At 44.3% G+C, this 26,464-nt stretch overlaps 1 protein-coding gene across 4 annotated transcripts in view; it reads right to left on the reverse strand.

The window, feature by feature from the left end:
• Window positions 1–6,285: 6,285 nt before the first annotated feature.
• Window positions 6,286–26,464, reverse strand: part of ptprub (protein tyrosine phosphatase receptor type Ub) — a 157,835-nt gene continuing 137,656 nt past the window's right edge. For all 4 annotated transcript variants that reach the window (XM_030102729.1, XM_030102728.1, XM_030102726.1 and 1 more), the window contains 11 exons: window positions 25,873–25,909; window positions 24,908–25,005; window positions 22,369–22,485; window positions 21,172–21,326; window positions 19,853–19,988; window positions 19,065–19,214; window positions 17,404–17,718; window positions 14,214–14,339; window positions 12,398–12,555; window positions 8,989–9,124; window positions 6,286–8,869 (listed from right to left, as the gene is read on the reverse strand). In XM_030102729.1, the coding sequence (XP_029958589.1) occupies window positions 8,807–8,869; window positions 8,989–9,124; window positions 12,398–12,555; window positions 14,214–14,339; window positions 17,404–17,718; window positions 19,065–19,214; window positions 19,853–19,988; window positions 21,172–21,326; window positions 22,369–22,485; window positions 24,908–25,005; window positions 25,873–25,909 (1,491 nt within the window). In that variant the 3' untranslated portion in view covers window positions 6,286–8,806. The remainder of the gene's footprint in view (window positions 8,870–8,988; window positions 9,125–12,397; window positions 12,556–14,213; window positions 14,340–17,403; window positions 17,719–19,064; window positions 19,215–19,852; window positions 19,989–21,171; window positions 21,327–22,368; window positions 22,486–24,907; window positions 25,006–25,872; window positions 25,910–26,464) is intronic.

Genomic DNA, 26,464 nt, shown 5'->3' on the forward strand with positions numbered 1-26,464 from the left:
CTCTGTTTTTGTGTTTTTTTGTTTTTTCTGATATTTTCCTCTGCAGCTGGCTGAAACAATGCGGAGTGTGAGGGTGGCCCTGGGAATGTGTCACTCTCTTGATTGACGCTACAACATCAAACACGAGTCCCTGCAACGCACGCCATCACCTCCTCACCTCGGTCTCACGGCGGAGCCGGCGTCTTGACAAGAGGGCGGGAGAAATCGTCACTCCGCAAATGCTTCAGCAGCTGTCACACTCACACCTCCACCCAGCCTACTTGACACCGATCGGGTGAAAATGCAGCGGAGAAAGAAAAGGAGCGTTGGAAAAGGAAAAAGGTGGAGTGATGAAGAGGGGAAAGTCTTTAGTAAGAGAAACAAAAGCAGACGTGTGACAGGAAGGTGAGAAGGGAGAGGAATGGAGGACAAAATGGGAAATTGAGAGTGTGTGAGTCAAATTGATAAAAAGCTGCAAAGGAGGGGGAAAAAAAAGGCAGCGAGACAGCGGAATGTAGAGAAAGCAGGGCCATGAATTATTCTATTGTTATCCTGTCTGACAGCAGTCTCTGAGGAACTTTTTTCTTCTTTTTTTTTTTTTTTTTTCCTTCCCCCACATGGAGGTATGCTTCAGGTACAGACGAGTTCGGGCCCGACCCGCCGAATAAAATATTAAAAAGTTCATATCTGCATGCCTGTAGATCCTGGATCGCGGCCCGCGCGACACGGCAGCATAATCCCCTGTGCTCCGCGGTTCGGGCACAGCATTAAATGGAAGGGGCCAAGGAAGGAGATGAAGAGAAATAGTTCTTTCCTCCCTCTAATTAGGCTTGAAGGTTGTGAAAGACCAGAACAAGACACTGACAGCTGCTCTCTCCAGGCAAAAGACACGACTCCTAAACCCGAAGACCAATTTGTAGCAGAGCCAGACTGTCTGACTGACCTGCTGGTGGAAGATGGGAGGAAGATGGCAGCAAGTGAAGAGCAATTTGTCAATCGCCATTAAGTGAGCATCTAATTATTAGCTAAACTTTTGGAAATAAACTGCTCTACTCAGAGCAGAAAGATTTTATCTTGCTTTCTCGCTGAGTTAGATGAATAGACTGACTTTCCACGCAGCGGCCGGGTGGTTTATTTAAGCATGAAAATAATCTGCGATGATGCCATTTTCGCGATCACCTTGGGGTTGCAAGACAAACAGTTGAGATTAATGAGATGTATTAATATTAGTCATTGAGCTGATTCATTAAACTTCTGGTCGGCAGATAAAATCATTCTTCATGATTCACCTTGATGGATTTCAGGCTTTCAGAGCAGCCTATATGTTATAATTGAGAAAATTTAACCCTGCAGGTTCAGTTGTCTGCAAAACATTTATGTATAATCACTATATTCTCCCTCACATGGGGACAGGATGCTTCTGCCAGCAGTACTGTGCTTTTTTATTCTTCCAGACAGATGAGCTTACTGCACTCCTGTTTGATTTCCCTGCTCTCAAAATATGCAAAATGCAAATGTAAGTAAAGCACTCTAATTGGTTTGTCAATGTTGCACAAAAATGATACCTACGGATATGTTAGGAAGCCAGACTACATGTGTAAACTACACCAAAAGTAGACACAGACACACACGTCTTAGTTCATGACCTCAGTATCTATAATGGACTAAAAGGTTTTCTCAGATTTCACAATACATTTCTGATCTATCTTCTGCAGGGAAGCTTCAAAGAAACGTCTTGATTTTTCGAAAAACAGAAAAATGCTCATTAGAACTAAAGAATAAAAGGATCTGATAGACAAAGACATTTCACCGTGACTTGGACCTGCACCTTTCATTTCATATCAACTTTTTCCCTCAGTTTTGGTGATTTTTGTCAAATCTGTCATGAAAGATTTTCTTTGAATAAAAATAAAGCAAAACGTGGATTCATGGTGTTATTGTGAGATATATGCAGAAAAGGATGATCCAAAGGAATTTGAATTACCCCAAGGAATATAACCAACAACCTGCCTCAGATTCAATGCAGTGAAAACTTATTTTTACCAGAACATATGCAAAATCACAGTCTTTACTTAAAATTTTTTTCATAAACTCATAGATTTTACACTGCGATTTGGTGAAGACAACCACAAGACAGTTACAACAGTTGTGTCATTTTCACAGCCGTTTCAAACAGTCCGTGCTAAACCAAAAACATCACGATCACACCGCGATCCCCACGCCAGCCAAAATGCTGTCATCCCTCCATCCGTCTGCTGCAGCCTGCGGTCCAGAATCACGAATCATGAATACCTCTCAGCAGGTACATTCAGACCAGGAACAACCTCACTGCAACCCCACTGTCGCACCGTGCCATCCACTGGCAAACGCATTCCTGTTATTTCATTGCATCAGTTCAGAAATCCATAAGCTAATTGATATCGATGAGGACTCGGCCCCGCTGATAGCACCGTCAGCATTCATCTCATGTAGCCTTTGACTTTGACCTTTTCAGGGCGCGCTCCACTTCATCTTTGCTAATTGGGCAGAATTTGGTTTGATTTTGTGTTTTTTAGACCCTGGCCTAAAGGAAACAAACAGGAGAGATTATGGCCTGTGTGAGAGGAGGAGGCTACTCTCTGTGGGCCGAGGCGCCAAATGAGACGAGGACATGGTGGATGATGTGACATGGGTGTGAAAGACAAAGTGTTTTGGGGACATATTTTCATTGAGGCTGCAGACACCAGTTTGTATCTGTTTTTTATTTATTTATTTCAACGTGCATGGCATTACTCAAGCATGGCAGGAAGAAGATAGGCTGCAGCGATGGGGATGCATGAAGAGCAGGACGCGGGGCTCCAGGGATGTGGGAAGGAGGACTGGGGTTACAGTGTCCTGCACTCGGGGGTGTCTGGCGTGGAAGAGAAATGAGAGTGCACAGCTCTCCCCAAGGTTAATGTAGTACTATCAGTTGCAGAACTGTCCTCTCGGAGCTGCATCTATTTCAACAACCGCTGCGGGAAAGAAAGCAGGGAAAAGACAAGATGAAGGGGGAGATGAGGAGAAAGACAAAGGGCAAACAGGGAACGTAAAAAAACTGAGACCACAAGCAGGAAAATAAAGAATCTGAAGAAAAACACAAAAAGACTTCACCTTGACACGTTTCTGTTGAACCAGACTAAATATGTTGAAAAAAGACAAGAGAAAAACTTGTAATATACAATAAATCATAAATCAATTTTAAATAAGCTCTTCTTAATTGATCTTTTTAGTTAATTCATAAGAATAAAAACTGTAGAGATGTCCTGTTATCTCAAATGATTGTTTTTTAATCAAAATCAATGGACGGAAACACTGTGTTTCTTCGGCTGGTCTATATTCCTGCTGTTTGTTCATTACTTATGAAGTAAATCAAAAACACTTCTGCCTTTGCTGAAGTTTGTCAAGGATCACAATGAAGGATGATTGATGTGAGACGTCGCTTGTGGCCCCATTTTTCTGCTCTAAATAAACCGAAGGATAAATCCAGTTGCTAAGCCAGTCCCTCAAAGGGCTGACCTTTTGATAAGCCCATCTCTCAAATTTATGGCAGCTCGGAGAAGCTTTATTGCCACAACCTAGAAATGGCTCATGTTGACATAAGATCATTTACAAGCCTCTCCTCAGAACCCTCAAGGCTCGACATCCCTGTATGTGTACTAACAACGAGAGATTATCCTTGGGGTGAAATAACTTCAGCCTCTGTTTCACCTGAGATTGTCTTGTTATGAACACAGCGGTGGCAGAGACTGATTTTGTGTGGAAAACCTCAATATTTCAGAACTACAACGTCCGACTCGGCTCCTCTGTGGATTTCACAGCCCTTTTCTGTCTAGTTTTATTTTACTGTGGCATTTTTGTTCCCCTCCACTGGCTTTATTCGGCCACTGAACTCAAACCCACAGAACGATACAGGTCAGAGCAGCCTGAGGTGAAGGTGGCCAGCGTTAGCGGCGACAGGAAAACTCGGGCACTCAAAGGGTGAGAGTGATAAAGCGCAAAGAGACGGTGGAGCCACTCGTGCGTCCCTTGATTGCGGTTATCTTCCTCGGGCGCCTTGTTTGCCCGGGCGATCCAGGCTGGAACCATCAGGAGCTTCCTCTCATCCCGTCGTTCCCGTGAACCATGACTTCCACTGAACTGAGGGCGCGCCGCGGAGATAAGGGCTCCGGTCGCTTTGACCGAGGCGGTGGAACCATGTGAGGGAACATGGTGGACGGCGCCATCTGGCCAGCTTCTCCCCCGTCCGCGCTCCGCCGAGCACAAAGCTGCAGCCACCTGTCTCGTCTGCCGCACTTTCCAGCAGAAGTTGAATACCACCAGGACGGCGGGGCGAGATAAAGCCAGGATAGTGTTTGTTTACAATCCACCTGGTGCTTTTTACTGAGCGAAAAACAGTCCAGAAAGATTCCTCAGGAGGAAATAACACTCTTCACAGGTCTGCACGACCCAACAATGCATTCCTAGATATACGGCAGATATTACCTAAAAGCTTCTGGCATTATTTTCGTGCCATGTTAAAGGATACGTGTCTTTTCTTTCCACCTATCGACCGAAGCTCGAGCAAGGTCACCCACAAAAGCTTTGGTGACAATACCCTCTCTGAGAATATTGGATTTTATCTGACTCTATAAGCAAAGCATTTAGCTTGAAAGAACAAAGATCTGACATTTAGCAGGATACACCACTGCGCTTAAAAAAAAACAAAACAAAAAAAAACCAACATCCTGCCAGGATCATATCTCCATTTGGCAAGAAGCGAGAGCAAATTGTAAAGTAGCAATATCAGCTATTTGTTCTTGTACCTGAGGGAAAACTTGTACAACTGTGAAAAAAAAGAAGAGGAAACTGTTGGGAAAAAAAATCATTTCAAGAATATAAAATGCGTTTGTATCCAAACTGCTGGGCTTGTGGGTCTTTCTGTTGGAGTTTGCTTGTCGTCCCTGAGTGCATGTATGATTTCCCAGTCCAGAAATAAGCATTTCAGGTTAATTGTTGTTTCTAAATTGATGGAAGTTGAACTGCCAACCCTGCCCTCGCCCGTTATTAGCTGGGAACGGCTCCAGTGCCCGACGACCCCAAATTGGATGAAACAATATAAACGATGGATGAATGAATAGAAAAGCTTGCTTGGTTTCACTGATGAGTAATGAGTGAATGATAAACATGTAGACAAAAAAAAAGAAGAAGAAAAAAATCCCTTTGAGCCGCGCTGTTATCTGCAACGCTTTCTCACTGCGCGTGTTTCATGCAACAGCTTACACTGCAAGCTGTCGGCTCTCACTGCCATTTTACAGAAACACCACATCACAGTGCATCTGCTGAGGCTCAGCGGGGAGAAGCCGTCAGCCGGGGGATGGAAGACAGGAAGCCCCGAGAGAAAAAGACAAAGTGCTTTTTGGATCCTCGTCTGGAGGAGATAAGTTACCTTGACCACAGAAGTCATTACACCATCAGCATTAAATGATAAGATTCCAATTACCTGCTAATTTCAACAGCAGCTCGAATATGAGTAGTTAAAAGATGGGAAAGGGATTTCCTATTGTAATAGCCGTCTGCAAATGAAAAGGGAAATTAAAGGAATCTTGGAGATGTTAAATAAGGTCGCATAAATAATCTGCCTCCATGAAAAGCTCATCTCCTTGTGTCATTAAATATATAAGGAATTCCTCCCTAACACTGATATGATTAATGAATTATCTCATCCACGCCTGCATCTTCCAACACACCTTCAATGTTCAGCTTGTTTTTGAAGACTGATCAATGAAAGCAAATGGCCTACAGTGTCTCCAGCTCAACAGAGGGGGTCTTGTCCTCTAATTAATCCGACTTGTCCCTCCGCGACGCACTGGATCAGTTTGCAGGACTGCTGCATTATTCAACGTAGCCGTGGGTGAGAGAGGAAGTCTGCGGTCTGGAGTCACCTTACTCTCAGCAACGCCAAAGAGCTGGAGAGGAATGAGAGGCAGAAATGAAAGTAATGAAAGGAGAGCTGAGAGCGGGGGAGAGGTATGATGAAAAGGGGAAAAGGAAAAGAAATAAGGTGGGAGATTAAAAGGCGGGGTAAGATCAAATGTTCAGTGTGGTTCAAGGCGACAGGAACTGCTAAAAGACCACATCCGTATGGGAAACCGCAGGAGGGGGGGGTCAGAGGTGTGTCGACAGGAAGTCCATGTTGCGCCGTCAGTTCTCCGCTTCTGCTGACAAACCAATCGTAAAAAAACCGCATGCGCCTTTCAGCTGCGTGTGCATTTTGGACCCAACACCAAATGATATGTTGACAACGGGTCTTTGTTTCTCCCCTTCGTTCTTTATTGTTAATTGTTGTTATCCTTCAAAAGAAAACTCTTCCTGAACCACATATACATCTATCTTCTCCGTCATGTCTCTTTTAAATACACACCTGGTCCCCACAAACACAATGGTCAAAAACACAGTAGTCACGTACCGTCAGTTCGCAAAGAAAGAAAGAAAGAAAGAAAGAAGCAGTCCTGTGGCAGCTGGCGATCGCTGCCACCCCGAGAGGAGTCATAGAAAAAGCTTTGGAATGGTAAAGGTACAATGTGCTCGCTGGAAACACAACAGATGAATAAAACATGTAAGATCTTGATATTTTGACATTAACTGAAATGCAAAGCAGACCATGGATTTATACATGCTTTTATAAGCAGGGAGACTCAGTTCACACTCGTCTATTAAAAATTCTCGCCAAAAAAAGAGAAAAAGAAAAAAAAAAACCCTCACAAAATGTTCGTTTACGGCACATTCAGCTTTGTGGTTACGTAGTGGTTACTTTACTGTATGTCTTTACTCTGGGCGAACATAGACTATAGTATTCACATAATATTCACATAACATATTATACATCTGTATGTACACATTTCTTCCAAACTTGAGAAAAAGTGTCCAGGCACTTCCTCCAGCAATCACTGGTCAGATCACTGACGACGCTGTAGCTACCTCGTTCTTCATCCCCGCCTGAAACACCAGCTGCTCTGTTAAAAGCTCAAAGGGAGCTTGTTGACGTTGCTGCCCTCTCTGACCCTTCATGTTCTCCTGGGGCTCCCACCCTCAGCCGGACGGCTAGCTCGCAGCAACGTTAGCCTAGCCGCCGTTCCTCAGCCTCGCCGGGCCGGACGGCGTCTCTCCCTGTGTGTTAGGGCAGGTCCTGGAGAGACGCCTCCACCGCCCTCCTTCAAAGGCTGAACAAGCGTTGGTTGATCCACTATAACGTACTTTAAAGTGTAATAATGGGGTGCAGGGGAGCTTTTTTTTAAAAAAAAAAAAAAAAAATTGTTTAAAAGAATTTGAGTAAAACTGCTTCCTGTAGAACAACAGGGTCAGCAGCTAGCTTTGTTTTGCTATTCCTCTTCTGCCATGTATATATATATATATGTATATATGTATATATATATATATATATAGAGGCTATATATATATTTTTTTTAATTAAAAGACCACCATTGGGTTAACATCAATAAGTTCACTGTTTGATGCAAAATAGAATTTTTTTCTTCTCTCCTCTGTGCGCAATCTCAGTTCCCATTGTCTATCTTTCTATATATTTTTTGCTTCATTAATTTCACATCACTAGTAACAACAACTAACTCCATGTCAGAACGAGCCCCCGACCCGAAAGGGTAATGATAAAATCAGAACTGGCTTAACTTGCTTCAACAGTTTACAGTACGACCAGACGTCTCAGACGACAAAAGGAGTAAAAGAGCTCCAGGGAGAGTCTGGAACTCAGCACTGGTTTGGACATTTCACCACAGCATTAATGGAACATCTTTTTTTTTTTTCTTCACAAATTGTTTCTCCACCTGCTCCTTTGCCTCCCTCACCGGATATAAAATACAAACAATCACTTTGGAGCGGGAGCGTCCGCTGATGCAGTACATACTGTTTAGTTTGTAGGCATATTATCAGGATGATGCAGTAGAACAAAGTAAAGGATTCAAGTCAGTCATTGGGATTGGCACTGTGACAGTAATGAGACAGGAATCTCCCGCGGTGGTAGCAGGCCCGGCGCCGTGGTCCCTGGGAACGCCCACCGTTAGCACACATGGTAATCCAGCACAGACATTATGGCAAAAATACGACACGTTGCACGACTGTACAGTTTCTGCATCAATACTGTTACACACTGGGCCAGACTATCTGAATGTTGTACGTCTCTTGTTGCTATTTAGAATACCAGCATGACCACTTTTGAGGTTTATTCAGAGATCTGAATAAATTCTTCTATCGACAGAGAATAAGGCAGTTTATGGTATGGTAGATAAGTCATGCCACAACCACAGTGGACTGCTGTTGTATGTAGCTCTTAAGAGAGAAGAAAATGCTTCCAAGGTTAGATAATGCTGCTGCAACTCTGGAATCACATCCAGCCTCCTCAATGTTCAAATAAAACGATGAAACGCCGCCAAGGTGACCCTTCTTTGCAATAGACAAGTCCATTTTGTAGCCCGCAATATTGTTTCGCTGCTACAGAAAGCCTCAGCACAAAAGAGATTAAGTCCAGGAGGCAAAGAGGATCAAGAAAAACACAAAAAAATATCAAAAGAGATAAAGATCACTGACAAGGAGGAAATCACAGCTGTACATTAAAGGTTAAAAGTTAGAACCTTGACCATGTTTTTTTTCTTCTTCTTTTTTTTTTTTTTTCTTTTCTTTGCTTCCCTCTGCAGTCCTTTGAAAGCCGCGTCCACAGGTCCAAACATTAAAGAAGAGGGAGGACACTGGGTGGCCTCAAATCAAATCTCCCGGTGCATGGGATGCTGCTGCTGCTGCGGTAAACATTTAGTTGCTATCTGCCTTCAAAGCAGTCCAAGTACTCCAGGACAAGGTCATAGCAAAATCGATACTGGTCCTGCAGGGAAAAAAAAAACAACAACACACATATTCTCAAATTAGAACGTGAAAACAAGAAAAAAAAAAGTAAGCCTAATTTAAACATGCATTGCTTCATTAATTTGCAGACTTCCGTACCAGAGACTCCACCATGTTGGGTTTGCAGTTGCGTAGAGTTTTGACGGCGTAGAAGATGTCCACCATGTTCTGGTACTGGATCATCTCCAGGAGGATGTTGCAGGCACAGAAGCTCCCACTGCGACCGCCACCGTTGCTGAGGAAAAGATCTTCATTAGAAGACATCCATCCACTTCCTTTCCAACTTCGACCTGTGCAGCGCGGTGAGGCGCTGGAGCCAACAGGTTTCAGCCCATCACGGGTTAACAGAGAGAGGCAGGCACACACACTCTCATTCACAACACACGGCAATCCAGGGTCATCAATAAACCTAAAGAGAAACTCTTCATTTTTTTGTCTTTCAGGAATAGATGACGTCCTTCATCATAGCTTCATTCCACTTGTCTTTTATTTGTATTTTAGGTTGTTATGCTATCATTTAACCTGCCTCAGCCCAGGAAGCGGGTTCAGAACTAAAATGAGTTTGACACATTTGTTGCAGATCGTAGAAGCGTCCAAAACCATAATCTGTACATAATAACACAGAAACCCTCCTGGAGGTCACATTAGTCAGGAATAGTGTGACGCGCCTCATTTTCTGCAGCAGTCCCTCATCTATTGTGCGGATTTGTGTGCTACTTGAACTTACAATTTGTATTCTTTTGCAACAACTTGTGCATTCTTTTGCAATATTTCCAGCTTTCCCCCCGTATGAACAGTTATTGTGTTGTTATTATGCTACACTGCCATTTCTGGACAATGGGAGTACAGAGAGGAGAAATGATGTAAAACTTGCCTCGTTCTGGAGCCGCTCTGCCTGGCTGGGATAAGCAGCGCTTTGGCTGCAGAGGCGAATACTGCACAGACTTCAGCAGCATAGGGAGGTAAATCTATTCTGCTATAAGTAAAACTGTTTACTATTCTGTACTCCTATGAGCATCAGCCAAAAAGAGCATGGACACGGGTTCTGTCCGACGGATTATCGGGAGACCACAGGAGGCGAAAACATCGGTCACTAAAACCAGCCGCATAATATCACACACACACACATATACACACACTCTCACACAGCTGCATGCAGTCAGTGTCAGGCTAATGTGTCACCGTCATAGTCATTACAACCAAAGCACAGACGTGGCTACAGACACTACCGCAGTGACAGGCCATGTCATCCCACGGCTACAGTCAGAATCACAGCTGCAGTCCGTCTCAATTAGTCCGACCAACTGTCCAGCAGAGGTGGAAGAAACGCAGCGTCGAACACAGTCGTCTGCAGTCTACAGCGGGGCCAGTTCCTGCAGTTCCCGACTCTACATGTGTGAATTTGTAGAAAAATACAATAGTAAGGCACTATCACGAAAAATATGAAAGACTGCTGGAGAAGACAAATATTCAGGATCAACAAATCCTGCTCAAGACACCATCGGAGATCTGTGATCTGATATTAGCTGCAGAAAAAAGATGCATTTTTAAATGAAGAATTAGTTAAAAACAAACTAAACTGACTCACCAGACAAAGGCAAACTATTTAAAAATGTTTTCCTTTCAAAAGTACAAGTCATGTGTATGATTAAGAGTGATTTAGAGTGGTCCCAGTTGAACATGAAATTATTTATTTCGTATTTTCCAAGAAAAGAAAACGTACTGACCAAAAAGTGCCATCATAGCTCATGCTGCATGGCTGGACAAGCTGCAGGAACTTTAAAAAAGAGTTTTTTAAAATGTATTTCTTATTGACTTGATAAACAAAACCATGAAACAAATTCAAGTCTCAGTTAATAATGTACTGACACAAGCTTGACTTCTTAACAGTTTTGTCATTAATTTCTGCCTGTTATGTGTTAATGTTGGGCCTGAAATTCATCAGAAAGTGACTGAAGAACTGCTGTGAGCTTCTTATTTACTGGCAACTGATGAATAAAGACCCATCAACTTCAGCTTGATGAGAAATATTAGCATGGTAACATGTTAATGTTCGAAGGAACCTTTAAATATCTACAAGATCAGTATGTTACCGCTCTGACATTAGCACATTAAACGCCCTTGCTGGGATTCTATATTTTCATGATTGGTAGTTGCGTTGTGGGAGGATTATAGATACAGGGAGGGACTGGTTGCCTGACGGTGAAACAACCAATCACAGAGCGTATGTAATCCCAGGAAGGGCATTTAGTCTCTCCTGAGGCTCACTGAGGCACTAGCATGACTGTAGACATTTACATTTTTATGAAATGTTTATTTAATACTGCATGTATATAAATGAGCTTTTCCCGGGTTGAACTACGGTTTAGCTCCTCACTCTGTCTGAGGCCATTCCAGTCCACGTTTCAATATCTGAAACCATTCAGTTCTGTATCAACGCACATACGGCGGCTCTTTCTGCGTATTATTTATGAAGTATCCAATATACCACTGTATTTCCCTCCCCGAAAGGAATAAGCCTTCGAATGTCTTTAACAGACTTCTGGGAGACAATAATTGAGTGTAAGCACAATACAAGTAATCTAACCGCCATGCTTTTGTGGTAATACAACCTCATAAAAAAAGCAAGGTTTTGATAAAATGCAGCACCGACACTATATAAATGCCAAATACTTGTAAAATGTTTATACAATATAAAAATAGCGAGATGAGAAAAAAAAATATGTAAGCAAGCAAAAATGGAGAAAATCAGAGCGTAATGTTTCATACCGAGTGAAATACTGTCCTGGTCATCATAAATGAAAGGCAATATCAATAAACTACTGGAGGACAATCCACTTCCTCCCTCCGGAGACAAACCCAGCCAAGGTGGGCATGGAAGACTTTGCAGCGTATACAAGCAATATTAAGGTAATCAATCGTCGTCAGTGCTTTGGCAGTCCTGGATTTAGTGTAGTGAGAACCATCGCATTCTGTATTAAGCCATAATTGATTTGATCTCCATAATCTCTTTCCTGGTTGTCGTGGGTAACGCCGTGTGACAGCGCTGAGTGATGTGCTTTTGGACGGGGGCGGCGGGGATGAACGTGTGACGGGTTGGCAATGAGCTCGGCGGCCCATTCATATTCATCAGCAGGGGTGTGCACTCCGGAGGCTCGGGACAACAGTGGAGCGCACGGCGCCACAGCCTCCGCCGCACTCACGCCACAATTTCATTTTCCACGCTATGAAACACAGCGGCGGGAAGCGGCGCCGCATCCCATTGCACCAAATCGCTCGTAACTCTGCGCAGACAAAAGCCCGACACAGTCCGTCTCTCATCAAACAGACTCGATCATGCTCCGCCGTGTTTTCACAGACGGGCCTGTGATACCGCCTCCACGAGTTTTTAAAGGCACTTTTAAATGACGGCCTTCTGCGTTGTCAAAGAGCCTTTTTAAATGCGTTGCAGCCTCGTTCCCGTGTCGTCTGGACCAGAGTAGCTGGAAGGAGCTGAAGGATCACTCACAGGCAGTGCACCACGGTGCGCCCCTCTCCACACTCCCTCTGCCACTTGTGCACTTGAGCCAGCAGGTTGAGAAACGCCTTCTTGGAGTCGGGGACGTCGCGATACGCCGACCAGCGCAGGAACTGGAACTGACACACCACCAGCTGGCCCTCCTGCAGCTTCAGAGGGAACAGAGAACACATCGGAGTTTACTGTACATTGTTAGCGCCGCTACCGCACAGCGTCTGTGCTGTATCAACGTTTCCGGTTGCTCCTGCGTTCGCCGGCTAACGGCGCCTCTCCAGTGCTCCCCAGGCTGCCGGCTGTGCTCGCTCAGCAGCCTAAAGCTGAGATATACGGCGGCGTGGGTACAAGTGAGAACCGAGCTGTGTGTGGAAGAGGTCCCTGTGTGTTCATAACCTCGTCCCGTGGAATCTCACCTAATACTTAAGGACCAGCGGAGAACTGTAAGTCATGCAAATTGGGCCGGCGAAGACAGCAACGATGCATGGAGGAATTGCCTCTGTGAAAATGGGATTTACACAATGTACTCTTTTTTTTTTTTTTTTTGGGCGGTTCTCTCATACATATGCTTACAATGCACTTACTTTGACTTTTACTCCCTCCTCTTGTAGATCATTGTCACACATAGGAAAACTATACACTCCAGCTGTGAGAGGGCAGCTGAGGGAGGGAGACGTTTGTGTTACTTCTGTGTGATTTGGTTCCTCTCATGCTGAGCTGCGCTGGCCTCACCTCGACCGAGGGAGGGGTGGGGGGGTGGGGGGGCAGCTGACAGAGGAGGCAAGGACGCCAATCAAGAAAGAAGTTCTGGGCGCTGCCTGTCACACTGCTTATAATGACGGCGGACACACACCTCGCATACAGATTCCTCCAATAATTGCTTGACGGCGATCCTGAGAAGGATGTGCACTCATGCATATTCCCGTGCATAAAATATGCATGCGTACCTGCGTACACACGCACTTAACACAAAGCGGCGTGTGAAGTGAAAATTACTGATTCATCCATACGAGTGCATCTGAAGTGTATATTCCGGTTGAGGAGAGACCACTCTGACATCCACTGTGCTCCCTGTACTACGACAGAACTGTCAGGAGCTTTATTTAGCCAATTTCATGAGCGCCGCATAATGACGGACTTCTTAAAATGTGTGACATGGTTTATGCACAAATCAAAAGGAAAATCTGCTCTGCAGTTTGAACAAGTACACTGTGGCTGAAAATATGCTCGGCTTTATTATAATGAAAGTCCTCTCCTTAGTATGCCAACAGGCACCGGAGAGAGGGAAGACACCTATCTGAGTAATGACAGCAAGAAATTGAAAGTGGTGAGCGAGCGACCTTTATTACACACATGTCAAGCGTTTTCTCCTATGGAATATTTCCTCCCATAATAATCACTTCCATTGGGAATATCCCAATAAAACCGCTGAACCGCTGAAAATCTAAATAAGTTGGGAAGGTATATATTTTTTAGTGCATCTGTTTAAAAGGCATCCATAGAAAGAATCAACCTGAATATGAGAAAAGTGTAAAAATCCCGCCGTGCAGAGAGCGGTTAACTCTGGTTAACTTGACGGATGCTGTGTGGAGCGATGCTGTAAAGGCTTGACTTTGTGAACCGGTGTCGAGCTCTCAGATGCACATTACAGGTGGCAGCTCTAAATGTACTGTAGGTAAAATGTCAGCCCTGAATTACCAGTGAGATCGCAGCTAATGCATTTCAAATGAGGCTCCCAGTTATCATTTGCGAAATATCACTGAGGGGAACAACATGTCCTGTGCAGGCCCTTTGGCTCGCTGCAGTGACTCACCCTCGTGACGTTCTTGACCCGAAACAGGCGCGTGATCACGTCCTCGTCCGCCGACATGGACAGAAACTCCACCTCCATGGGCCCGTACTGCTGCAGCCCGGGCTCCGGCCAGTACTGCACACACGGCTGGGAAAAGAAACACAACCATCTGTCAAGTGTGTCTGCGTTGACTATAAAAGAGCAGAACACACACAGGAGCAGTGATAATAATGGTGTTAGTGTGGGCCCACATAGAGCGTGAGGTGTTACGGTGCGTCGCTGGTGTGTGTGTGTGTGTGTGAGGAGAAAGGCAGCCTGGGAAAGGGGGAGACGTAATGTGCTTTGAGAGATTGCAACAAGAGGGAGACAGAGTGCTCCACTACCAACAATGAACTCTACAACATAGTTCATAACTAGATCTCGAAATGAACAACTTAAAGGTGGCATAACTCAATTTTCAGGTCTGCACTGCGCCGAGAGAGAGCAGATGAAAACGTTTAAAAGGGAGAGAATGAGAGGAGTGGCTGTAGGGAGGAGCCACTCTTTCTTTTCTTTATATTACATGTCCCTGACCACACAAAGAGCCAATACAGCAGCAGCAGCCCGTTTCTACTAGAGCGAGCCCAACACCATTAAAGATTAAAGATTAAGATCATCTATCAACTATTCACCAATACTTGTTAAAGCAGTAGAGGTCATGTAAGGAGTTTACTGATTCTGACAAATTGCTTTTGTTAGCCGCTCCTATAATGGGCGCCAGCGAGCGGAGAAATACAGTAGGAGCTGTCAGCGGGCCTCAGCCGCCTGTCGCTGAGTAGCACTTTGTGAACACTGATGCAAGAGGAACATTAAGACAGGCAGAGAAAATACCAGCCTCGAATAAAAAGAACAGCCGATGCATTTAGTAGCTGATGCTTTTCTGTTTGTTTGCAGCTTTTAGAGTTCAGAAACATTCTGTCAAAGTTCACCAGGGCACAAAAAAAAAAACTTTCCTCTGCAGAAACACTTACAGACTGATTGACTTTGAGACTTTGAGTCATCAATCTTCCCTCCAAAAGAGGAGATGAACTCAAAACTCGTAAAGGTTTGTTCCCTTACATCAAGAACACTGAAATGAAATTGAACGCAATGGGTCTTTCTGCGCAGTTTGCATGTTCTTCCAAAGCGTTTTTCTTGGCAACTTCCACCCACAGCAGGAAAAGACAGCTGTGATGTAAATTTAGAACTCCAATACCCGGCCAACAAAAAAAAAAAAAAGAGGGGCAACGCAGGGTTATGTTCATAGCAGAGACGAGGCAATAAACTGCTTTACAAAACTTTGGAAGACATCAAAAGACAAAATTAAAAATACATTAAGATTCCGGAGAGATGGAGGGCATCGTATGTCTTCACCACAGAAGGTTTTTCCTCCAAACACCAAAACATCTCACGGCCTAATTTTACAATTATCCAGCATAGATCTGCATGCAATGCAACATGTTCTCCTCATTCAATATTTAAGGTTTGGCTCACAACGCTTCTAAATTCTACATTGATGCCTGAAATACATAATCTAGACTCTGTAGGAGTTATTAATTTCAATGCCAGTGGCTTTTTTCTGTAGTTTAAAAGTTATTCATGTACAGGTGTAAATACAAGATAATGAGAGATTAATTATAAGAACATTAAATTGCCCTTGCACGAGTATTAATAAAGAACAATTTTGCCTGCTGTGAGCCAGTTTGCCTGATCTCAGTGCAGAATTTGACATTTTGGATTAAAATGTTCCTATTCAGATCTGCTTTTTTTTGTCCTTGGCAGCGTTTATTTGCCTGCTGCACGTCTTTGGCTTGTCGGAGGTGTTTCATCCTTGCAGGTTGTGGTTGTTTGTCGTCCCATAAGGAACTGTTTCTGAACCCCTCTTTTTTTCCTTCTTCTTTTTTACCTTTTCCTCAGGCTACATCATTACATACCTGCAAAACTGAAGAACAGCTTCTTTTTCCCTTCTGATGCCGAGTTAATAACGCATCTCAGAAATGCAATCACACAGCAACACTGTTGTTCCTGCACAACTGTTTATCTCCTGTTAAGGACTGGATGTTTGCCAGTCTCATTCAGATTTAGTCCAACAAATCGGAGTTGTGTGAGTAAGCCTGTAGTCGCGCTGTGCCAGCTTTGGGCTCTTAAATAGAGTATGTTGTCCCTTCTGTTACATGTCTGGATGTTACAATTATTCATAGCCTTGGCCTGGGATCTCACACTACAATTGCAAGCTTGTAAGCTCGGTTTTCCCAACTGAGACCGGTCTTAAGAATGCATTTCTTTTTATTTAATGATAATCAAAGCCTTGTTAATTGCTTTTTTTTAAGTTTGCATGATGAATGTCATGTTTCTTTCTGTTGCATTAACATGAAAAATGTTTAAATAGTGTCTTTTTCTTTTATTTTTATACAAGCACAGAGATTTTTTTTAATGAAAAGATGTGATTATATTTGCATGTCATCCTTCAGAACAGACTCAAGGATCTAATGTCGACTCCCTTGACATGGCTGATGATTATCCGATAGAGCCCTTGAGTCCTTATTTACCATCTGCAATTACATGGCTTATGGAGGCAAATCAGGAATGCAAAGACTTCAAATTCTCCTCTTAAAGATGAATTCATTCCTTGTTTTGGATTTTTTTTTTTTTTATTATTCTCTGTATCAGGGAGTCAAGTCCTTGCATCGTTTCTTATATTTTCACTAATTATGGCTGGGATTAAAAACTGAAACAGTAAAGAAAAACAGAGAGACAGAGAGAGCGAGAGCGAGACATATGCTTGTAAAAAAAAAAAAAAAAAAGTGGGGCAACAACAAAAAGAAGCCTGAAATGCTGGAGGGTAATACAAGCCAATTCTTCAGAGATGTATCTCAGGGAGGGAAAGGGAAGAACTGGGGCAGCCGTTATCTAGTCAAGCCTTGAGATCAATACGGTCAGGGATCAAAGCCCAACAAAATGGCATGAAGGAACTAATCCCGAGTACAGTAAGATATAGCAGCAGTGAAGGCAGGCCATGTCAGGAAAAGTCTCAAATCAAGTTCACGCAACCCCGAGACTGAAACTACAAACTTGTACAGCAAACAGTGGCGCAGCGTGTGAGAGAACTCAAACATTTCTCTCCCTCTTTTTTTCCCTCACAGTGCCAACAAATCAATGGCAATAAAGAAGCTTTATAAGACTTTGACCTCACCCAGGCGGAGTTTGACTGGTTGAGTTGGTTCAGCATGACCACGGCCGTGCAGCCGTAGTCGAACACCAGCCTCCAGAAATCGGCCGTGGTGCCCGGCAGGGGGTGAGGGGTCACGATGAAGGCGGCCTGCCGGTGGAAGCTGTCGGCCAGAGCCGCGTTGATGTAATTGTTGCTCTCCCCTTCCGTCGTGACCAAGAAGGCCAGGGCGCGGTCGGGCGGCAGCACGTCCATGCTGCGGTTCTTCTCCCGGTTCCTGGGCAGCAGGGCGATGCTGCACTCCTCCACGTCCAGGTGAGGAGTCACCGAGTTGAGCGTCTGCGGACGGAGGAGAGTGAGGTGGTGACTTTTCAACTGCTGTTTGAACGAGGCGACGTGGCGCGGCAAAAAAAAAAACAGAAGACAAAAATTCATGTGGAAAGGAGAAGTAATGAGAAATGAAAAAAAATTTCTAAAATGGTAATTGAGGGTGTTTCAATGCATAAAAAAATAAGATTTATAGACTGAATATAATCATCCAACTGTGCAATAAAGCTTAATGTGATAAAAGAATAAAACCTTGAAGGCACTTGTGGCAATCTGCTCTGTTCTTTTAGCCATGATTAGATTGGACGGTGTGGGGCGAAAAAAAATCACAAATACTCAGCATCAATAATTGATCTGTGACAACAGTTGGCAGTCGATTGTCTGCAAGGATGAAAAACTGAAAGGCAAACACAAACACTGTGTGGAAGAGAGGCTTCCTACGGATGAGTTTAGGAGATCAAAGGAGGAAAAAGCATCTTTCTTTTACCATCAGACAACATTTTGTCATTCAAAAAGTCGCACAACTTACTGTAACATGTTGTAATTCTTACAAGACGCACATTGCATATCTGCAGAGCACGTGTTTCTTTCGCTGTGTTGCTTTGAAATGCTAAAGCTGGAACGCATGCAGCTGCTGGCTGAGCAGTGAGGAGGCAGGTGAGGCTTGTGGGAGCACAGCTGGCCCTTGTCCCTTCAAATCAACATTTAATAAAATGTTCTGCGTGCGCTCTCTAACAAAGCAGGTTGGGGATTTCAATAACAGTCACTCAGGAGTCAAATTGAAACCAGCATCATCTCGCAGAAATACAAACACTTGTACGCGACACAGCAGCATGAATCTACATATCTGCTTATTTCTTTGTGAAACAGGTTGACCACGCTGCGGAGTAAATGAAGACGGATCACTGAGGGGAAATTCACTGCACAGTAATCAAAATACAATACTCACAAAACTGTAAACAGGGAATTATCAGTGTGATTGACTCCGGGTATGCTGTCAAACACTCGGTGTGTAACTGAAAAATCCAGCTAACAGGCAGCTGTAAACATCGAACATTTCTTGGGCTCTAGGTTGCTAATTTGCTAGATTGTTACTGTCTTTTGTTTTAGTCGGTCGATCAGAAATGGCTGAAAGAGCTCATAACAACACCACCGATCGCCGCACGGGCAGCAAGATTCCAGCAATAACTGAACTACTGTACTCACTTTTACATGTATAAAGAAAATATTCCAATTAAATGGCTTAGCCGAGTTCTGCGTGTAAGGAAGAGTGATCGAATGTGACGATCCTGGCCTCATTACGTTCTCACTAAGTTCTGAATTCTGACTTCCGAGACCATTTTTGACGGCGGAATTACCTGAAACTCTTCCCGCAGTTGAGAGGAGTTACTCTGCGAGTCCACTCGCAGCATCTCTTTGTACGTGACCGCAAACTCATTGACCAAGATGGCCGTCTCCCCGCACAGACAAGCCTCCAGGATGGCGTCGTGGATGAAAATATACTGCTCCTGAAAGGACAGCAGGTACATAAAATCTGCTTTGAAATTACAAATATCTAAAGAGGGACTACAAAAAAAAAGGCTTGTTAAAACCAGCACGTGTGTATAAATAGTCCAACGACATGAAGAATAGCGGGGATTTTTCATAACCTGCCTTGCTCTGAATTAAACATGTGCTTTAATGTTCGCGCTGTTTCAGGGCTGCTGGAGAATAAATAAATGTTTCTGAGTAAACAAACAATCGCGGCGTGCATTTAATTAGAGCACCCCTGCAAATAACTACAAATGTAATAAACAGCTAAGTCAATGCTAGATTTACATGATAAGGGATGAATATGCAAATGAGGAACACATCTGAAGACGAGCGCGTGCCTACACAGCACACTGACAGGCAGAACTATCGCAGTGACCTTTACATAAGTCCCAGAGTGGGAGTATGGTAATACGCCCCCCCCCCCCCCCCCCTGCTCTTTGAATTTCCAAACAACAGGAGGGAAAAACAAATGTTTGAAAACCTGACTCCTCTGAAGCTGCGGAGCAGCGAGATTCAAAGATACTAAAGCCAGTGATGTAACCTGCTGAAAGTGTTAAACGGGCGCCGCATTGATGTGAGACGAGTCGAGACGCGGCTCAGCCGCCGCACTGACCTCCGTCTGGATCATGTTGATGCGTCGAGAGCAGAGGGTTTTAACGCAGTTGTAGATGTCCACCACACCTTCGCACTCGGCCATGTCCAACATGACATCTAACACAATGTAGCAGCCGGTGCGGCCCGCCCCCGCGCTGGGAGAAAAAAACAGCATCTTATATAAGAAATCAGTCTTAAAACTTTCTTTTTTTTTTTTTTTTACAAAGCTGTTGCTCAGAGTCGCTCGCTGTGTCACACAATACAGATTAATCAAAGTCTGAGCAGGACATGACCAAAACATTCAAGTGTCTTCCACTTTTTTAAGGCAGAATGTCTAAAAATTTTCATTTTCTCAGATGAACAAAAGTTCAAATCATACAATCTAAATTTTTAATGCTTTACGTTGATTTATAAAAGCTTCTTAGTCTTTGCTTTTACTGCTGTTGTTAGAGTCACCCAGGGCGTGATTAGCTTGAAAAATGAAAGCCTATACAACCAATCCTGTCTACATATTCCCATTTCTGCTATTTTGTTTTTTTAATATAGCAGACAGGGCTAAAAATGTATCTCACATTAATAAAAATTAAAACTACTTCACCAGCCCAGCAAACTGGCCAAAAAAGAAAGTTAACTCTGCTACATTAACAGCGAAACTCACCTCATTAACTATAAACTCACACTGCACACATGCTCCCAATGAAAAAAGACCATTAAAGGCTGCTGGAAGCTGCAGAGACTGTGAAACACTTGTCAGAGGAGTTTTACTGTGAATAGTGGGGCTTGTCTTTATATGAGGCCTTGTAACAATTAAGCTTTTGTGCTAAAGCTTATTTTATAATATAGGTATTTCCAATAAGGGAAATAACATCAGTGCCATTTATGTTGTGGCTTCATATTATTCCTGAGCCTGTCAAACCAGTGTCACCAAAACTTTATGGAAACTTCATGTGTGTTTACTATTATTGAGTTCAATTGGTTCAAATTTGCAGCGTGCTTATCTGAAAACAGTACATAAACACAACGTTTCTCTGAGAGAGTTACTCTCATGATAGATTTTCCACATATTTATTTGACATTTAATTTTGTAATGACTGCCATGTTTAAATACACTCATAACTAAGAACTACTGCAGTTGGAATCGTGGAATAACATGTTTCAGACATCTGAATGTGTCACTCAGGCGTTGATTACACTTTTCTGATGTTGTATAATCTGTAACCTAAATTAAAAAAAAAAAAGCAAGTTTGCCAAATCGATGATATTTAAGAAGGCATAACAACTGTATAAACACATAATTAAATTATTGACAAGTAAAGTGGTTGTTTGTCTTGGCGGTACCTGCAGTGGACCACCACGGGGCCGGCGTCGGGAGGGGTGGAGGCTTTCACTCTTCGTATAAAAGCCAGCAGTCCGGTGGCGTGGTACGGGACGCCATGCTCCGGCCAGGACGTGAAGTGGAACTGACGCACCTCGTGCTTGGTTGAATATCCTCTCTGTGACAGAAAACACAAGATATATCCCACATCTTAGCCTGGCGTATAACAAAACCCCGCATATTGACTTGAATAGTAATCCTGGAAACCCTGATTTCACTGCGATTGACTCCGAGACGCTCCCCTCCGTGATGGATGTGACAAATACTTGAGTTCAGCGTGAGGACAAGCAGGACATTATATACGTGGGCTGTTGGGTCTTCGAGGACAGCGGGGCCTCTGGGCACCACGTGTTAATAGCGGCTGCAGTGTGACAGACGCGCGGAGAGGAATTACCGAGGCTCGGGGGAGCTCGGCGGCGGCTGGAGGGGGGAGGCGGGGGGGGTTCCTGCACTGTGCCGGGAGGCTGCCGCAGTCGCACGGCAATCTCTGCCTCGCACGGGGATGGAGAAGCGAAGTGACGTAAAGCAAAGATTTGTCGAAGACAGAAATCCCCCCCCCCAAAAAAAAAACAAGCAAAAAAAAAAAAAAAAAAAAAAAGGAAGCTATGAAAAACAAGCTGTCACCAGTTCACAAATTCATGCCGATTTGAATAAGCAGCAGCGAGCGCCCATGGAGAGCAAATGTGACAGTGTGATGATAATGCTGTGTTTGTGCCTGTGTCACTCCGGCGTCGCTCTGAGCCCTCGCTGTGTGAGATCCCGCAGGAGATTGACAGCACGGAGGCCGCGAGGGGCACAGCACTGTAACAGCTATGTTGGGGAAAAAAAAAAAAAAAAATAAATAAAAAATGACAGGGGCATTTGCACAGCGACTGGTGTTAATTCCTCTGAATTTAACATGTGGACCTCGTGCCCATCAGCGGTAAGTCCCGTCAAGTGTCTAATCCCCTCTATTCGTGTGCTACTTCTAATTTTAAGACGTGCTCCTGCAGGTAACACGGCTAATTCCAGTTCACATCGGTGAATCGTGGAGCCAGAAGCAGAAAAAAGACGAGGGAAAGATGCAGCTTCAGTCGTGCAGCAGTACAAAAAACTAGCACAGCACGAGACAAGAGCAGATGAACACGTGAAGGGGAAACGTCCATCCGCAGCCAACTCACCCTCTCCAAGGCAAAAGTGCGAACTGTGTATTCGGCGAGCGTCTCCGTCTTGAGCAGAGTGATTTTGATGTCGCCATACATCTCGCTGTCGTCGGGCCAGTATTTACAGCATTTCACCTGTTCAAACAGAGACCAGAGCGGCGGAATTAAAAACACCTGCGAAGCCGGCGGGAAGCGTAAACACCGGTCGGCCTGTTTGATTGAGAACCGCTGCATCTGAATGTCAATTTAGTTCAAACGCAGCAGCGAATGCCGTTTCAGCGTCATTTTTCAGGATGCACTTTACTCTGGAGCACAAGTTTTCAGCTGTTGTTCATATATTACCGTTCATCACGTTAGTAAATGACTCGGCGGGTCGCAGGAAATCACCTGTCTCGCTTCGGTGACGGATGGATCGAACACGTTTGCCGTTATAATTTTTATCTGAAATTGAATGTTGTCAACTGTCCATCCTCGGTCGGCTTCACATTGATAATGCCGGCGCTAACTCAGGGAAACGACAGCGTGATTGGATGGATGACGCAGCCGCCGCCATCAGTCCAGCCACCCATCGACAAAGTACACCCATTTCCGCAAAGGACAAGAGATGCTGACATCTTTGCTTATGAACATTAGGAGGGTAATGAATGGCGGGCTTAAGTCAGGCTTCATCTGGATAAACCTAACGGCCCCCCTGACATCCTGTCTTACCCCAGTTTTAGACATCTAAGCACTGAAAGTCGTTTCCATCAGCTCTGAAATTGAAGCGTTAAATTCCGCATGAATGCTTAATAAGATATAACTCTTAAAAAAAAAAAAAAAAAAAAAAAAAACTTGCAGGATCTCTTTAACCGTTGATTAGAAGGCGAAGGAGAGAAATATTTCCCGAGAGAGATCGTTAGACAAAATTAAGCGATGACAGCAGAAACAGATAGCTGATTTCTTGACTTTGACATGGCGCAGGCAGATCGGTATGAAATTTCACAAGTTGAAAATACGTGGAGGTTAGACTTCAAACGCCGCGGAAGAAACAAAAAAAAAACAACCCGCTCCTCTGCAGATATTTTATCTTTGAGGCCAAACAGAAGAGAAGCACAATAATCACATAATAGTGTGCAGAATAATGAACAGGAGGGCTGCAATCTTTTCCTGACAAACACCGGTGCATTAAAAGACGAAAAAATAGCTGTAATGTGGATTCAGTTGCATATACACCACTTCCTGTTTGTTGACCGTTCTCAGAATTCTATGAATAGGGATTCACGCTGGATGAAGGGCTAATGCCAGGAACATTGTGTCATTTTTTTTTTTTTCTACCATGCCCAGAGGCAGCGCATCCCCGGCCTCCGCTGAAGACGATAAGATACTTATGGTACGATTCATAGCACCTAAATTTGTGAGGTGGAAAATAAGGGTGCTACAACATAATGTGCATGGTCCATACAAGGACAACAGCCCCTGATATGTGGCGCACAACGTGTTTATATGCACCACAAGTATTTTATAGCAGCTTTTATGGTAATCATTACAATGATGATGTAAATTTCTAGAGGACCGGACTGAAATCACATCTGAAAGATCAAAGCTAATCCATGTACGTATGCTTGGATCTACAGAAAAATATGTTTTGTAATAATTTTTTTAAACTCAGTTGCCACAAAATCACACCGACTGTTGAATCATTTAGCTAGTGCATTTGCAAACACTGCTATCGTCACACTAACTACAGTCAGTCGGCACATAATGCTTGATAAATGCCTTGTTACTCCTGCAACTCCAGTTACAAATCACAGCTCCACTCGCAGTCAGCCGGCGCTCCCGAACCATGTTTACATTTACATACCGACACCAGCTGCTCGCGAGCAGAATGAGCCCAGTGTTGGGAAAATAGCAGCAGTCGCACGTGCAGACGAAGAGGAGCTGGTGCTGAGGAAAAGAGCGGTGTGGGCTGCAGTGAGCGCGGTGAACCGCCGCCTCAAGTCTGTGCACCACCGGAAACCGGCAACGCCGCAGTTTACGCCAACGTCAGGGTTCAGTTACGCTACATGTGAGCTTCGATGGACATAAGATGATCAGTTGCTGTAGTAAAAAGTAGGAACTATTCATTTTGTTTTTTTGCTAAATTCATTTTTATTGACACCGCTGCGACAATCAGCTTAATTACAAGTTCCTACAAGCAGGCAGGGATTTCTGATCCCCTCCTGCAGTGCGGGACTTCACTGGGTTCCTGTACTTTCACACAAAACGAGCTGTTTCCAGGCTGTGACTCGGAAACAGCGTTGAGACGTTTTAGTGTCGTTCTCACAAAAAGTACATTGTCACAGACTGACTGACACTTCCATTAACACTGAGTTCTGTGACTTGCAAAAGATGAAAAGTGCATCATCACCAAACACAAACGGTGCAGTCTGCAGATTGCGTTTGTAGCAAAGGTCCGGTGACATTAAACCGTGTGAAATTCTTTCATCTGGGCGGCAAACTGTTCCCCTGAATGATGAATGAGGCGCTACTCTGAACACTAAACGCTGACAGGAGGGGGAGAAGAGAGCGCGCAGCTTACCCTGCCAACCTCCACCAGCTTAGTGATCATAACGATGCTGAAGCAGTTCTCCTGCCACACCATCCTCCAGAAATCATACAAAGTCTCCTGCTTGGGTCCTGGTGAGAGGAGGGAGGAAATGACAGAGAAACACAGGGAGACAGAAACAGCAGCATCAAAGCCTGCGCTTTCAATGAGGAACCTCTCTCTGTTGTGAAGTCTTGTATTTATTGCAACCAGCGTATCCCTCCTCAGATGGCAGGTTACTGATCTCCCGAGATTGCGCCATCAATAAAGTTATTGGGAATTCCAGGCAAGCAGGAGGGAAAGGAGATGGAGGGGTAGGGGGGGGGGGGGGGGCAAAATAACAGCAGTGGCTGATGATGAAAGCCCGGGGGACCACCAGTCACTCAATGTCGTCTGAGGCGGAGACGTTTAAGCAGCGAGATCCAGCTTTAAAACTAGGATCACGTCGGAGAGAAAGCACTCAGAGAGGCAAAACATCTCGGCTGACATCTCTTTTTTCTCTCTCTCTCTCTCTGTTTCTTTCTTGTGAGTTTCATCTGTCTCGCTGTGTCTTTCTAACGGGAGGGGAGCGGCGGCGCACGTGCAGCACAGGAAGAGGAGGAGACCCAGAGTGACACTCTCACACACACTCAAAACCCTATGTTAGAGTCAGAGGGAGTGAAGTGAAAGTCCTCCCTGTGACAGACAGTGAGCACATCGCTCCGCTTGTCTCACAGATCGAGACGCTATAATCACTGAGTTTAATTATTCAGCACGTCTCAGTGGCGTCACGGACGCGGCCCGCTGCTGTACCACTGCATTCTGGACGCTGAGGCCAGAGACTGTTCATGAGTGGGCTCGTTGGTTGGATTATCTTCAATTTATTACACTGTGACAAAAGACACTCACCATCGGGAATACACACACGCACACACACACACACACACACACACACACTCTAGCCTTGCTGGGATACTCACCCTGAGTGGCGATGAAGTGGTTGGATCGATGGTAGCCCTGAAAGAGAGAAGAGGGATGACATGCTGAGTAAGCCATCTGTGCCTCAGGCACAGCTGTATAGGAGGGTGCCTCCTTCTGTCTCTTCCTCTTTCCTTCCCTTCTTCACCGTACTCTGCTTTCCTACTGACCCACTCTGCAAACTAAAAAAAAAAAAAAAACGTTTTCTTCATAATTTTTTTTTTTTTTTTCCAGGGCTGTCTAACCTTTCGATGACTCCAGACCGCGGCTCTGCCCTGAGTGGCTCCGCGCAGGGTTTGGAGCAGTTGAGGCAACACATGGAAAATGCTGCATCCTGACAAGACGCTGATAAATCTCCAGAGAGAGTGACGGCTACAGTGCACTGGGCTCGCTGAGCGAACAATGCCTGAGTCCTTGTGACAGTTTAATAAAGACAGAATAAAGTAACTTAAGGCACATACATTTTTTTTTTTTCAAATTCCAGTTGTCCGATTTATTTATCGCTCATTCCCTCACATTGCTTTCTCATAAAAGCAAATACATTTTCACGGAGGATGCAATATGTGCTACACCTGAGATGATGAATAAAAAAAA

The sequence above is a fragment of the Salarias fasciatus genome, chromosome 11 (genome assembly GCF_902148845.1).
Source record: "Salarias fasciatus chromosome 11, fSalaFa1.1, whole genome shotgun sequence".
NCBI lineage: Eukaryota > Metazoa > Chordata > Actinopteri > Blenniiformes > Blenniidae > Salarias > Salarias fasciatus.